The sequence below is a fragment of the Cupressus sempervirens genome, chromosome 8 (assembly GCF_028749045.1).
Source record: "Cupressus sempervirens isolate cs-2001-9-10 chromosome 8, ASM2874904v1, whole genome shotgun sequence".
NCBI classification, from domain to species: Eukaryota; Viridiplantae; Streptophyta; class Pinopsida; order Cupressales; family Cupressaceae; genus Cupressus; species Cupressus sempervirens.
Window position 1 is genome coordinate 513829387 of NC_143125.1, and position 15541 is coordinate 513844927.

A 15541-nucleotide genomic window follows, 5' to 3' on the forward strand; every position below is an offset into this window, starting at 1 on the left:
GTAAAATCTGCCTTGAAATAATTTATTTTTTTCTCTGCTATGTGATTATACCAGTTGTGATTTATTTCAAAATGGTTTTACAAACAATTCTGATTTAAAAGAATCTCATGATTATTAATAGTCTCCTAGGATGCACCCAAGGCCGGTAGGCCAAGTATAAATGGGTGAAGAGGAGGGGAATCTTGCAAGAGAAAAGAAAAGAAAACTATTATTCAATGTCTTGAATATATGATCAATTAAAGAAAGAGATTGCATAAATCCAAGTCAGCTCATGGTTGTTTGAGATGTAATCAGTTGTCAAGTCGAGCGGTAGTGATTGGGTTGTTTAATACTCACCTAAATCCTTGGCCAAGGTAGTTTAGAGGCATGCTTGCCATAAATGATCTCTAGAAGTTGAGAGTGCTAGGTGACAGAGGAAAGGTTGATGGAGGAATTCCTCAGCATTGTTTGCTGCTTAGTCGACACTCTAACACCGGTATGCTCAAGATGGTAGGACTATGCTGTCCCTAGCCTAACCAAGGGTAGGGAGGGCCTTTCTCGTAAGAGATTGTGGGGATATGTTAAGGTCCGCGGTTGGGAGGTTAAGCCTATGCCAATGCTTCTCCTCTTTGCTAGATGTTGAGGCTTGTACAACACATTGTCTATTAATTCAGTTAACTCAGTATGTATCCTAAATCTTTTACTTGTATGTAACTTTAATATTACTTGAAATGTATAGTTGTAGATGTGGTTGAATTGAATTGTCTTTTAACCTGAAATCATAGATGTCAGTTAAGGAAGTTAATTTAGTTGTCTTTCATATGAAATGGTATAGTGATTATTAAATTTTGGTTTTATAGCTATGATGTATATATTGTCAACGGTTTCATGTCATTCTGTTATGATATTCGGTTATAATCCTAGAATATGTACTTTATTTCATCATAGTATAAATGGTATGTTACAATCTTCTATGAAGTGTTCCCTTTAAAGTCCTTCCTAGAATAGACATTCTCTATCTAGTGCCCTTGACACATATGCATATGTTAAGTTCTATGAAATATTTCGGGCTTATAACCATATTAAGATCACTTTGTTCTCAAAGGGGCTCTCTTGATCTTAAACTATCAATTATATTAAGAGCACTCTCTTCCCTAAAATGAGACTTTTGATCTTGAACCATTAACCATTAAGTCATGTGTGTTATACATTTCAAATTTCATCTTTACATATACAGATGTATATGCATAAATTATCTCCAAGTATGATTCATTAATATAAATAAATTCACAAATATAATTAAATAAATATAATCAATAAACATATTTTTCTTACCTTCCTCTTTTATTCGTCCATTTGGCTCTATCCTTAGTCAACGCTTCAATGAATTATTCCTTCTAGAGTATCTCAACTCTATTTTCTTCTAAATTTTTTCTTTTCTATTTATAAGGAAAAGATAAAATATACCTTTTTGTTTCTTCTTTTCCAAGAGTCACAACTTTTCATAATAGAGGCCCTTTGAAAAGTCATAGCACTTCATCATTATAATCCTTTCGAAAAGTCACAACACTTCATAATTTAAATTCTTTGGAAATGTTCCAATACCTTATAATTACAAAATTTTTGAAGTCACAACTTTGCATAATTATGACCCTTTCAAAAGGTCACATCCTTTCAATATCATTGATACCTTTTCAGAAATTCACTTCCTTATTTTTTTCAAATTATTTTCCCTTTTGAACTCATATCTTGTTCTCTTCTTTCCCCCTCTTTAAAATAAACTCTCTTCCCTTTTATATCTTAATTTCAAAGAGTCATGTCTATGTTTTAAATATCTCTTGACTTTAAATTAGATTTAGTTAATTTATATTATTCTATGTTATATTATCTATTTACTTACTTCTTTGTGTTTATTACTAGTTATAATTAAATTCTATTTAGAATGTTAACAAACTTTTCTATAATATTGTCTCTTGTATTTAATTTTATTTCTTTATTTATTTATTGTAATTTTATTATTTTTCTAATTATATTTAATATCATACTAAATATTATTTCATTAATAATATAGATTAAATAATAATAATTTCTTATTTTTATATTTTAGTATTAGTATTTATTCAACAACACTGTAGTATCTAATTATTATTAAATTTCTATATTAAACTTAGGATATGACAGTCCACCCTTCCTCAAATTGCTTGTCCTCTAGCAATTAGATAATTTCTTATCTCAAGTTGAAAAATATATTTCTTTTAGTCCAAATTCTTAGGTTGCTATCATGGATATGTTTGAATCCTTTCTAATAGTCATTAACTTTCTACATTAGTCTTTCATATAAATATTTTTCAAGATCCTCTTTGACCCTGTAGGATGGCAAGATCATGCTCTAATGCCACTATAATGTGCCCACTAGTGAGGACAATAATACCTACAAAATCAATGTTAGAATTTATACAATAATAAATTATATTTCACTATTCTACCTCTATCCTAACCCAACTTTAAGGACATCTCCACATCTAGATCAATAATCGTCTTTAGGATCCTTAGATCCTCGGTTACTTCTCTGTCCTCTATGAAGTGCTTCCTTTAATGTCCTTCCTAGAAGAGACATTCTCTATCTAGGGCCCTTGGCACCTATGCATATGTTAACAATTACGGAATATTCTAGACTTATAACCATATTAAGTTCAGTTTGTTCCCAAAGGGGCTCTTTTGATCTTAAACTATCAATCATATTAAGATCACTCTCTTCCCTAAAAAGGGGCTCTCTTGATCTTAAACCATTAAGTCATGTGTGTTATCTGTTTCAAATTCCATCTTTACATATACATATGTATATGCATAAATTATCCACAAGTATGATTCATTAATATAAATAAATTATTAAATATTATCAAGTAAATATAATTAATAAAGATACCTTTCTTACCTTCCTCTTTTCTTAGTCTATGTGGCTCTATCCTTAGTTGGCCCTTTAATGTATTATTCCTTCTAGAGTATCTCAACTCTATATTTGCTTTCTAAAATTCTTTTTTTTCCATTTATAAGGAAAAGATAATTTTTTTTTTGTTACTTCTTTTCCAAGAGTCACAACTTTTCAAAATAGAGATCCTTTAAAAAGTCACAACACTTCATAGTTATAATCCTTTCGAAATGTTTCAAAACTTCATAATTTAAATGCTTTGGAAAAGTTCCTATACTTTATAATTACAACATTTTTGAAGAGTCACAACTATTCATAATTATGACCCTTTCAAAGGTTCACATCCTTTGAATTCATTGATACCTTTTCAGAAAGTCACTTCCTTATTTTCTTCATGTTATTTTCTTTTTCAGTTTTCCTTTTTGTACTCATATCTTTTCCTTTTCTTTCCCCCTCTCTAAATTGAAGTCTCCTCCATTTTATATTTTAATCTTAAGGAGTCATGTCTATTTATTAAATATTTCTTGACTTTTCATGTGATTTAGTTAATTTATATTATTCTATGTTATATTATCTATTTACTTATTTGTGTTTATTATTAGTTATTATTAAATTCTATTTAGAAAGTAAACATACCTTCTATAAAATTGTCTCTTGTATTTAATTTTATTTCTTTATTTATTCATTGTAATTTTACTATTCTCTAGTTATATAAAATATCATACTAAATATTATTTTATCTTAGTTACCGGATTCGCCTGGAAAAGGCCGGATTCGGGCTCGGGTCCGATTCGGATCCGGATCCACGTATGGATCCGTGAGGATCCAGGCAGGATTCGTAATCCTGCCTGTGGATCCGTAAGGATCCGCGGCCCGCGGTTCCTTACGGATCCACAGGCAGGATTACGAATCCTGCCCGGATCCTCGAGGATCCACGTGCGGATCCGCGTGAATCCGCGGCAATGACAGGAGGAGTATGCAAAAACGTGGGCCCATTATCATTTTTTAATATTTTTTTTTTGCCCTAAAGGCCCTAAACCCTAAAAACGACCCTCTAAATCACAATGCAAGTTCATTTGCTCTCTATTTTGCTCTCTATTTTGCTCTCTCATTTTGCCCTCTCATACTTGCTAGTTTGAAGTGAAGTGCTTGGATTCGAAGGAGATCGGTTGTGGAGCTTCAAATACCTTGCAAGAAGTGTTTAAGGTATGCATTTCAACCATATTTTTGAATTCTTTCATAGATTATTGATTTATTTTTTAGTTTTCCAAATTTTCAAGTTTTTGTGCAAGTGTGAAGCATGGTTTTCTTTCACTTTTTCTAGATTGCAAGAATAGAACAATGAGTAGTCAAGGCTCAGTGGGTGGGGGTGGGGCTGCATCACCAAGCTTCAAAATTGATAAGGGGTCTCCTTTATGGAGACACACAACAAGAGTTGCACAATGTCCTGGGGGTGGGGCATACATATGGAAATGTAATTTTTGCAACATACAACATAGAAGCTGCTATTCCCGTGTGAAACTACATTTTTTGGGCCCTGCGGGTGAAGGAATTCACATGTGTCAAGGTAGTGATAAGAAGGGATTACCAGCTGCACAAATAGCAGCATTAGCAAAAGAGCAAGATGATGCTGATAGAGCAATTGCAAAAGCAAAACGTGGTGCTTCCCAAAAAACAAATATACCAACACCATCATTTGATCAAACAAACACAAGAACACATCCTTTTTTGCCTATGCCAACTACAAATGATGAAGATGAAGACCCATCTCCACTCACCCGCAAGAGAGGCCCACTAGATAGGGCATTCCAAATTGAAAAGAGAGACATTGCTGATCACAAAATTGGATGTTGTTTAATTGCAAATGGTGTTTCATTTAATTTTGCTAGATCACCTTATTTTAGGGAGATGGTGGAAGCAATAAATGATGCACCCCATGGTTACAAACCGCCTGGTTATGAGAAGTTGCGCAGTACCATATTACATGATGAGAGGAAAAATGTAGAGGCTCAACTTCAACCAATAAGAGATTTTTGGGTTCAATCGGGCGTGTCTATTATTTCGGATGGGTGGAAAGATTGTAGAAACCGTCCATTGATCAATGTTATTGCTGTATGCCCTAAGGGGACAATGTTCTTGAAGGCAGTTGATTGTGAAGGGCAAGTGAAAGATGCAGAATTTATTTCACGCATTCTCATTGATGCCATAGAGTCAGTGGGTCCTGATAATGTTGTTCAAGTGGTCACGGACAATTCAAAAGTTTGCAGGGCTGCAGGGATAATTGTAGAGTCTAGATATGATCATATCTTTTGGACACCATGCACTGTCCACTCTCTCAATTTAGTGATGAAAGCAATTGGCACTGAAATAGATTGGGTGAAAAGGATATATGAGGAAGCTGAAGAGATTCAAATGTTTGTGACAAATCACCACATGTCACAAGCAATTTTTAGGAGTTTCTCAGACTTGGAGTTATTGAAGGTAAATTTTTATATTTAATATATAATTGAATATTATTGGATTCCACAATTATTAATTTTTGTTGTTTACATTAACATGTTTTAATTTTTAAATGTTTTACTAACTTGAGTTTAACATGTTCTTAGGTTGCTGAAACCCGCTTTGCGTCTCACACAATCGTCTTGAGATGACTTGTGAAGGTAAAAGAAGCATTGAAGCATATGGTCATTAGCCCCCAATGGGGCATTTGGAAGAATTCCAATACAGCAAGGGCTTTAAATGTGAGAAGAATGATACTAGATGAGGATTGGTGGGGTCTTGTGAGTTATGTGTTGGAAATGTCCGATCCAATAATGGCAATGCTTCGCTTCGCAGATAGTGATGAGCCATGCCTTGGGGATATTTATGATTCCATGGATAGTATGCTGGAAAAAATTAAAATGGTAAGTTTTACGCTCTTTTACAACAATTTTTTATTTGAGAGATATCTAGATTCTAAAGTTTAAATTGACATATTCACTAATTATAATTATTATTCATATTTCATATCTTAGGTCATACAGAGGAGGGAGAATGATCCTGAGGACACCCTTTACAAGAAGGTGGAAAAAATTGTTCATCATCGATGGAACAAGATGACCACACCTTTGCACCTCCTTGCATATGCTCTATCCTTGAGGTACTGTAGTTCTTATCAAATGTTTGTGCTTATTTTATCCAATGTTTGTGCTATTGATATTTGATAGTGTTCAATTGTCTTTTGTTATCCCCAGGTACTATAGTGCAGATGTACTTCGCCTTCCAGGTAGAGTGCCACCATTTAGAGATGCAGAGGTTGCAGATGGGTATAAGAGGGCACTAGCTAAGATATTCCAAGATCTAGAGATTGGGGCAATTGTGAGGAGTGAACTTGCTGCTTTCAACTCAGGTGAGGATTTCGACCCTATTGCCATAGCAGACCAAAGCAGGATGAGTGCCATCAAATGGTGGTACCTTCATTGGCAAGCCTTCACATACTTGAAACCTCTTGCCATAAAGGTCCTATCCCAAGTAAGTTTGTAAAATTAAGCTTAAGGTTAACATTCTCAATTCCTTGAATTTATTATTTAATTTATTTATCTTGATTGTTGTATTGATAATTTTTGATTTCTCTTTAGGTTGCCAGCTCTTCTGCCGCTGAGCGGAATTGGAGTACTTACTCCTTTATCCACTCAATCAAACGCAACCGGTTGGCTCCAAAAAAATCAGAAGACTTTGTGTTCATTCACAACAATTTGCGCTTGTTGTCACGGAAGGATCCTAAGTACAAGAAGGGGCCCGAAAAGCTTTGGGATGTAGCACCCGAGACTCTTGATTTAGATATGACCATCCGAGATCTTGCTAGATCCACTTTGATTGATGTGGATGATGAGGAGGAGGATTATGAGTTAACAATCCCCTCTACTACTAGTGGTTTGGGTTCCTCTACTAATACAGATGCAACACTTGCAGCTCACCAGTACACCTCTGATGCGGATTTTCTGGAAAATCCATTTGATGATTAAATAAAAAACTTTAGTGTTGACTCTTGACTCTTTTATGAGTAAATCATGTTATAAACTTTAAGTTTAATGATCTATATTTTGAATGTTACAAGCTTTCACTTTTAGTAATTCAATGTGAATGTGTTGATTTTCTTTATAATCGTGAATATAGATTAATTATCAATGTCATTGATCAAGTATACTAGATTCATACTATGAAATGATTTAGTTTTAGAATTATGTATATTTCTCTTATTTTTTAGTATATATATATATATATATATATATATATATATATATATATATATATATATATATATATATATATATGCACGAATCCTCCACGAATCATAATTGGAAAAAAAAAAAAATCCCGAATCCACGGATCCGATTCACGTGCTCGAATCGGATTCATGTCTCAAATCGGATTCGTGTCATGAATCGGCAACTAAGTATTTTATTGATAATATAGATTAAATAATTATTATTTCCTATTTTTATATTTTAGTATTAGTATTTATTTAACAACATTGTATTGTCTAATTATTAAATTTCTATCTTAAAATGAGGATATAACTAGGCATCTCTTGATGAAGGGTACTGCTCCTATTACTTAGGATAATTACCTAACACTTAGTAACCATGTCTTTTGAGACAAGTTAGGGTTTACCTAACTTTTACAAAAGCTAACCCTAAATTCTAAATTTTAGTTACAATAGGTGACATAAGTCACTTTCATAAAATGATCATTTGAAATATGTAACACAAAAGAAAAGTGAGTCATTGACTTTTTTGGGGTGATACTTGTGTTTGAATGAAGTAAATTAGTTTGGTTTATTCTCTAGTAGGGCCCTACTACATATCCCAACAAATACAAGACCATCATGTTTGACCATGTATTCGCCAAGCTCTATACAATTGTTCTTCACATATTCCTCTCTAGGAAGTTAGATCAACATTGTATCCGTTGTTGGGGGTAGGTTGGTTTCCAATAGGACAACTAGACCATGGACCATATTCCTACACTTTTGTCATGCCCAAAATACAGAGGCAAAAACACACGATTTTATTATTATTATAAAAGAATAACAATAATTAAATTCACTAAATTTGATATGTTCATTTTCACAAGTTAAAGTACATGTATAATGTAAGACTGAATAGGTTCTATCAATAACCTGACATTCAAATTAAGTTTATCATCATCATCTAGGAGTAAATCGTGAAATTAAACTTTCATTGTTAAATCGATTAATTAAATTAAACAATCCAATTTCAATTAATTAAAAGATCTAACACATTCTTACTTTTATTTACTTTTAAAATATTATACTCACAAAACAATAGTATACTAGACCCACTAGCAAACACAATCTACAACTACCTTAAAGTAGTATTAATATGAACGATATAACATTATTTAATCAAAATATTAATAAAAATATAATTCAATTATTCTAATAACAATTTAAATAATTATAACTCTAATTATTCGAAACATTAAAATCAAAGAACTGACTAACTGATATAACATCTAACATAAAAATAATTTAACTTTATTAAATCTAACATCTATCGTATTTCAACGCAACATTGTCTACATTAAACATACTAATTAAATCTAGTTATATATTCAACACTTTAAGTTTAATCTAATAATCTAATGAATCAACTAACATAACTTAAACCTACATATTAAAAGAATTCATAAATCTAACATAACTTTATAACCACTACTAATCTTAAAATATTGTAAAATAAAATAACACTAACTTACAATTTAGAAACAATACAATCACTAACATTAAAATAAACTAAATAATTAATCTCTACGACTAACTTTAAATACTTTAGATTTCTAATACTTAAAAAAACATATTTATTAAATTACCAAAAAAAAAAAAAACTAACTAAATTACACTTAAACTAAAATTAAACTAAATTACATAACTTTTTATTTAACACCTTTTTTAAAAAAAAATACTAAAACTGACTCAAATAAACAAAATTAATAACTAAACTACATTATTAAAATAACACAAAAAAAAAACTAACAAAAAAATCTAAATTAAACTAACCTACTAACCCACCCCTAACTCCCTAACCACCCCCTAAACCTTAGGCCACATGGCCACAAGTCTATTCCCCCACACAACCCAAGGTCTAGGCGCATCCCAAGGAGACAAAATGCTGTCCCAAGTCAGCAAGTACACTGCCTATGACAGCCCCTTTCAAAAAGTACGCAGGGGTCCTGGGCAAGCAAAAAGGATGAAAATCTTTCAAAAAAAAATTTAAAGGTTTGAAGTGCAAAAAGAAAATGTCTTGCATTAAAACTGACATGCCTCCCCCTTAAGTCAACTTGACATTGATTGATGTGCCATTACTTTTGGGTGCCCTCTCTCATCCGCAATGTGGGTATTTGAAGATATTTGGTAAACCAATAACATGCTAGGAGTTATGATAAAAAAGTTAGTTTGGTGATGTGTTAGGATATTTTAAGATATTTGTTTTAATATATATATATATATTTTGTTTTCTCTTCTTTTTGTTTTATTTAAATATATAATGTCAATTTTGTCCAAAAAGGAATAATAAAAGAATGTTTTAGATGCTCTGTTGTAGAGAAACCAATTAATTTTGTTCCCATACAAAATCCAAAACTATTTACCTCAAGGGAACACATTTTTTTTTTGAAGGTCATTTTTTGACTAAGTATGAAATTTCAAATTTATTTATTAGTCAAGGGGGGGTATATATATATATTTTAAGTTGATTTATAATGTAGATGTTAAATGTAATGCTTGAACATTATAAAAAAGGAGCATTATGCTTTATAATGCACACAAAATTTACTAAGTGAAATACCAATCATATCATTGAGTTCTCTTTAACATAGTTTGAACTTATAATTGCAAGATTATATTTCATCGTTTTATCATATTAAACTGAATCAAATGAATATGATTACAAAACATAAAAATGTCGTAGAAAGGTAAACATCATCATAACTGATTTATAAGTACATATGCAAAAAACTGAAATGAACTAGAAATATCATAAGCTAGGATATTACTCAATCATTTTTTTATTAAAACACCTGATTCAAAGGCTCCGCCGGGAAAGAATCAGTAAGAAAAACTGATATCGTTGCCACTTCAACAATAAATTTAAATGTAACATTTTTGCACAAGATATCATCTCGAGGGAAAAATTGCCAACATATTTGAAATCCAATACAATTCTGAATTTCCTTCGTGGCCTTTAACAAGGGATCCATTACGAATTCTACAATACATCACGATGGTCATGGAGAGAACGAAAATTGACCGGGAGAAAACCAATCATAACATGAAGACAAAATCAAACATTCACTCCCATCCCGGTTTGCACAACAGGTTCGTCATTGAACCAAACTAGGGAGAAGGTGAATTTTTCCAATAGGAGACGTCAGCCACAACACCATAACATATGCCCAATCGAGGCTAAAATCTCAAGAACTTTCGTTCTTTCCATAGATGCCCTTTGGGGGCTGATATCACAAGGACATTCGTTCTTTTACTTCTCAAATTTCAAAACTCAAACACATGGTTTGTGCTGACGAGTAGGGGCCCATAACACCTTACTCTCTTTCCCTCTTCTCATCCTAAGAAGAGACTCTGCACTGTTGGAGTCCAACTAAAGACCTCTCGTACATGGCCACTTCTGCCCTATCCGAGGGTGAGTAATGCCAATAGAACCCATACAATCCTTTTGAAATTTAAAGCAAAATACAAAGGAAAAACATTTAAGAAAACCTATTTCAATCCCTCCCAAACATACTCAACACACACATGAACATACATATGCAATAAAACTGAAATATAAAACACAACATGAACAAAATGAGGTGAAGGATTTTTACGTTCAAAATCGGGTTATGGCAATTGAACAATTTGAGATGAGCATTCCCTTCCTTCTTCTCCTTCAATCTTGAATTCCACTCTAAAACTGGAGGTTGGGTGAACACTCAAACCCTTTCAAAAATTGCCTCTAAATAAGATCCTAAACTCAACCACTCAAAAAAGCGATAACTCCCCCACTTGCCTAAAGTTCTAGAGGCTTCTAACTCAACTAGACATAAGGCTAACCTCAAGATGGAGTTAAAGTTATCCAACTCATGATGGAAACAATCAATTTTCGCAATAGAGCAAAAATGAGGTTTTTGAGTGACCATAAAAGTCAACAAAAGGGGCTAGGGGGGTGGAAAATGCCCCCAACCCGTACCCATACCCCTTGGGTACTTAGATTTCATGATTTTAGGCCTTTAGGATTAATTAGGGACCTATCAAAAGCTAGGAATATTCTAGGACATTCTAACAATCTTCAAAAATGCATATTACTCACTAATCCTGATTAGGGTAACTAACCTCGATTACTAATTGATTAGTAAAAAGGTGACTAATCTAGTCCAACTTAGATCTTTAGGTTACTCGGTTAATCCTAACTATCATGCTGGAATGCATAAACAATTCATAAGTGTCAAGCGACACTATAAATCACTGTTATGAAACATCAACATTTAAAGATTACAACATGATACATTCATTCAATCCACGATACAAATAATATACGAACAACAGGGTTTGCACCTTTGGTAGACTTAACCCTGGTTTCCACAATTGGTACATAGGGTTCAGTTTCATTTCTTCGTTAGATCTTCTAGCTAAAATATGCTGCACACTCATTGCACTCATCAGTAGCTCAAGAAAATCACATACATATATTCAAAACTTATCTAGATAGTTACATAAATCATAACATGAATCTTTCATATAATTAACTGTTTAATTCATTTCTACTCACATTTAATCATCAGCAAATACATAATCAATATAACATAACTTATTCATTAATTCAGATTAAAATACTAGAATAATCATCGTTAGGCATGCATATACCTAACATCATAAACATCACCAATTAAGGAATACTAAACTATCTGAAAGCATAAAACCTAATTATCGAGGTACCAAAACTAACACCCTTATCATGAAGTGAAAATGCCTCGTATCATTGTTAGTGAAATTTTAATGTTTAATAGTCGAGATAATGTAGTAGTTCTCGAATCACTGAGTATTAAAACATGGATGTATCAACTACTCTTAATTTCATTAGGACATTCACAACATAAAATATTTCTTCATATCCGTTCAAATCTCCTACAATAGATTTAACAAAGAAAATCATATTTAATAAGTACATACGAGGAGGGGCCTTACAACTTTGGACTATTATTGAGGAGGCTCATCACCTCTTTTTAAAGCTTTATTGCTTCTTTGTGGATTTCCTCAAAGCTTTTGATTCTATTTCAATGTGGGCCTTTTTTCAAAGACATTGTGATATTGGTATTTCAAAGATTCTGTTGGTTGCTATTATGCGAGCGTATGAGATAATTCTTAGTCGTCTCAAGACTCCTTGTGGGTTCGCAATTAGTGTTAAGCAAGTATGTCCTTGTTACCTATTCTGGGATCTACATCAATGAGTTGGAAGGCTTTGTTCATGAGCACCCCCGAGATGGGGATAGGTGTTTTCTTTGTCAGGTTTCGATTTCTATTGTACTTTTTGCTGATGATGTTGTGGTTCTGGCTTCTTCTATGAAGGACTATAGAGGCATTTCGATTTCCTAGCTTCCTTTGTGACCTTGAGATAGTTGACAAATAATTTGAGCAAGAGTAGGGTGATTGCCTTTAATGGTTGCAAGACCTCTTATCTTCATTTTTTCTTCCAGGGGAAGGAGGTTGAGATTACCACTTTTTATACTTATTTACGTGTTAATTTTTTTTGCCCTTGTTTCAATATAAGACTAACTATTCAACCGCACATCATCAAGGGGTATGGTTCCTTGGCCCTGCTTGAGAGAAATGTTTCTGGCACCACTTTTAGGACACCATGTCCAAGATGGCTCTAATGGGTGCTACTATCAGATTTATGGTTCCTTATGGCATTGTGGTTTGGGTATCTTTATTGGATTCTGATTGGGCTTCTATTGATTGCATCTAGACACTCCTTCAATGTATCATTACGTGCAAACATTCCATCTTGCACAAGATTATTCTTGTGGAGTCTGGGGCCCAACGCTTTAGACTTGAGGCCATCATTGATCTTATTTGGCACTTACACTATATTTGGGGATTTGCGATCTCCAACAATTGATGTCTTTGATACCTCTTCCATGCTTATTGCTCCTTTGAGATTATGGTGACTTAGACTTCTTCAAGTTGTCCTTGGAGTTAGTTTACAAAGGTGTTGACCCCAATGAAGTCTATTGGGATTGAGGTTGATTGTCTCTTCCCTTCTAGTACCCTCTTGGTGCTACTCACCACCTCCTTCCCTCAAAACAAAAGTTGAACAGATGCATTAGAAAAGATATTTATAGACAATTCATTCTTACTACTTGGGTGAACCCCCAAGGGATCTTCACCCGAAGATGAGTTTTTACACAAAACATTTTCTTAAGGTGGAGGACATGCTCATTGTCCGCCCTCCTTATCTTTCATGCCACTAGTTGCATTCACTCAGATTCTTCCTTTGTTCTTTCAAAGTGGGATCACATAGGGTTCGCATTATGATATGTCATCAGTTGGACAAGGTGAATAGAATTTGTTAATTATGTAGTGTTGGGGAAGTTGAGATGGAGAAACACTTCTTTTATTTCGCTTCATACTAGTAGTTTAGAGGGAGGTTGAACTACCTTTATAGGGAGGCCTCATGTATCTCTACGTGTTTTAGGTTTATTGATTAGAGATGCCTTGCCCTCTACTTGCAGGCAGTTGTTAGGGTCAGGGACCATTCCTTGTAGCTCCATAGGAGTTCTCACTCCTCTTAGCTTGTCACTTCCTTATTCTAGGTGCTTCCACCCACTCGCAACAATGAGCACTAATAGGACTCCTCTCCTCAATCTAGATCCATGAGGCCACTGAGGGATGCTTAAACACAAGATCTCTCCACCTAGGCTTGTAGAAAACATTAAACAACCCCCATGGCTTGTCAGCACTAATTAGAGTTGATCAGAGTGACATAGATTTTCAAGGTTCTCTCTAATAGGCTTTGGGGTTTCTTTATTTGGTTTGCCTCTCCTCCCTTTGGGTTGTTGCCTCGGTTTCTCTCTTTTTTTCTTGTGCTTTTTTCGAGATATATTTCTAGCCTCCCCATGATTGGATGGCTACCTATTTTGTATTCTAAAGTCCTTTAGACCTTTTGTGGTAATTTGTTGGAGATTAATAAATTTATCTTATCTCGATATATTCTACAAGGAAATATCTTAAAGCCTTCATATGTTGCACCAAGTAAACATGTCCACACAATTACTATAGGTTTAATGAGTATCTTACAAACAAAGACTATGAATTGTGTTACTTGGAAAGCTGAAAACTTGTGAATAAGTCATTTGAATGTGTATTTGTAGTTGTCTTCTTAAACCTGCATATGCTTCCACATTCTACATATATATGATTTGTTTTGTCAAGCATTTCATGTTCTTCAAAGCATGTGCACAAGCTGATATAAAGCTCCCATTTCGGTGTACAAAAAAAAGGGTAGTTGGAGAGAATTTACTGAAAATTCACAAAGATGAAAACAATTATCACTTAGGTAGTTATAATACTTAACTCATCTTTTTGTTGTTGGTGTTACATTGAGCTTTCGAAACTTCTCAAATTCCCTGATGAAGGCTATTTTCATCTTTTGAACATGTTTGAGATATATATATATATATATATATATATATATATATATAGATTGGTGTAGATTTTTTCTAACATCTTTTCAACATACTATTTGGAATATCTCAACTTTCTTATTCGTAGTTATAATAACTACTTTCTACGTTTTCTTTCGACCTCTTCAAAACTTAACAAAATAGTCTAACAACTTCATGTCACCAAATTCTTCCATGCTTTTTCCCTCAATGACCAAGAATGTGTGGTGTTGAAAGGAACATATTCAACTTTGTCAGTTTTTTAGCATACATATATGTGCGTGTGTGTAAGTAGCCAATTTGATCTTTGAGTCTTTAATATTATTCCCCTCGTCAATACTGAACTATTTTCCACAAATACTCGGTGATTTGGAGTTGTTTGCTAATGTAATATTGTGATGTTTTCACACCATTGCTACATTGCAAATGCAAAACTCCCTCTTTCTTGCTTTGGTAGTAGGAGTGCTCTTAGGTGGTGGTAATTTTCAATCTTCCAAGTTGAAGAGATAAGTTTGAGCAGCTTTGACTTGTTGGGTAGTCAAGTCAGTCAGGGATATGAGTGAATAGATGGGCTAAGTTAGTCAAGGATATGGAAATGAAATCATGGGATTTGTGATGACATGATTTAGAACATTTTGAAATTCCATGTTTTAGTTTAATATTCATCTTAGAAACTTTGGAAAGGCTGCAGGAGGTAATACTGTTGGGGGCTTGCTGAATCATTAAATTTGGCTAAGTTTGGATTTTTTTAGAAACTCCCAAAATCTAAAATCTTAACTGCAAATCCTATGAGCCTGAAACCTATCTCAAGCATCCTAACAATATTTATATAAAATATAACTTAATTTATAAGAAATGAATTCCTATACTTAAACGTTATATTTTATATAAATCATTTCACAATTTGAGATGACT

The 15541-nt window shown here is 33.3% G+C and overlaps 2 protein-coding genes across 4 annotated transcripts in view; both read left to right on the forward strand.

Moving 5' to 3' along the window:
• LOC149543452 (lipase class 3 family protein) overlaps positions 1-15541 on the forward strand; it is a 240940-nt gene that overhangs the window by 190107 nt on the left and 35292 nt on the right. The gene's annotated exons all lie outside the window — the stretch shown is intronic.
• LOC149543454 (uncharacterized) lies at positions 5510-7010 on the forward strand. Its single transcript, XM_089798253.1, has 4 exons — positions 5510-5811; positions 5923-6047; positions 6142-6418; positions 6526-7010. Exons 1-4 carry the CDS (start codon positions 5590-5592, stop codon positions 6910-6912), a joined length of 1011 nt encoding a protein of 336 aa, XP_089654379.1. The 5' UTR covers positions 5510-5589; the 3' UTR covers positions 6913-7010.

Coding starts and splice junctions, on each gene's coding strand:
- LOC149543454 (XM_089798253.1), top strand. CDS start 5,590: ATGGTCATTAGCCCCCAATGGGGCATTTGGAAGAATTCCAATACAGCA. Junction 6,048..6,141: donor GCATATGCTCTATCCTTGAG/GTACTGTAGTTC, acceptor TGTTATCCCCAG/GTACTATAGTGCAGATGTAC. Junction 6,419..6,525: donor CCATAAAGGTCCTATCCCAA/GTAAGTTTGTAA, acceptor ATTTCTCTTTAG/GTTGCCAGCTCTTCTGCCGC.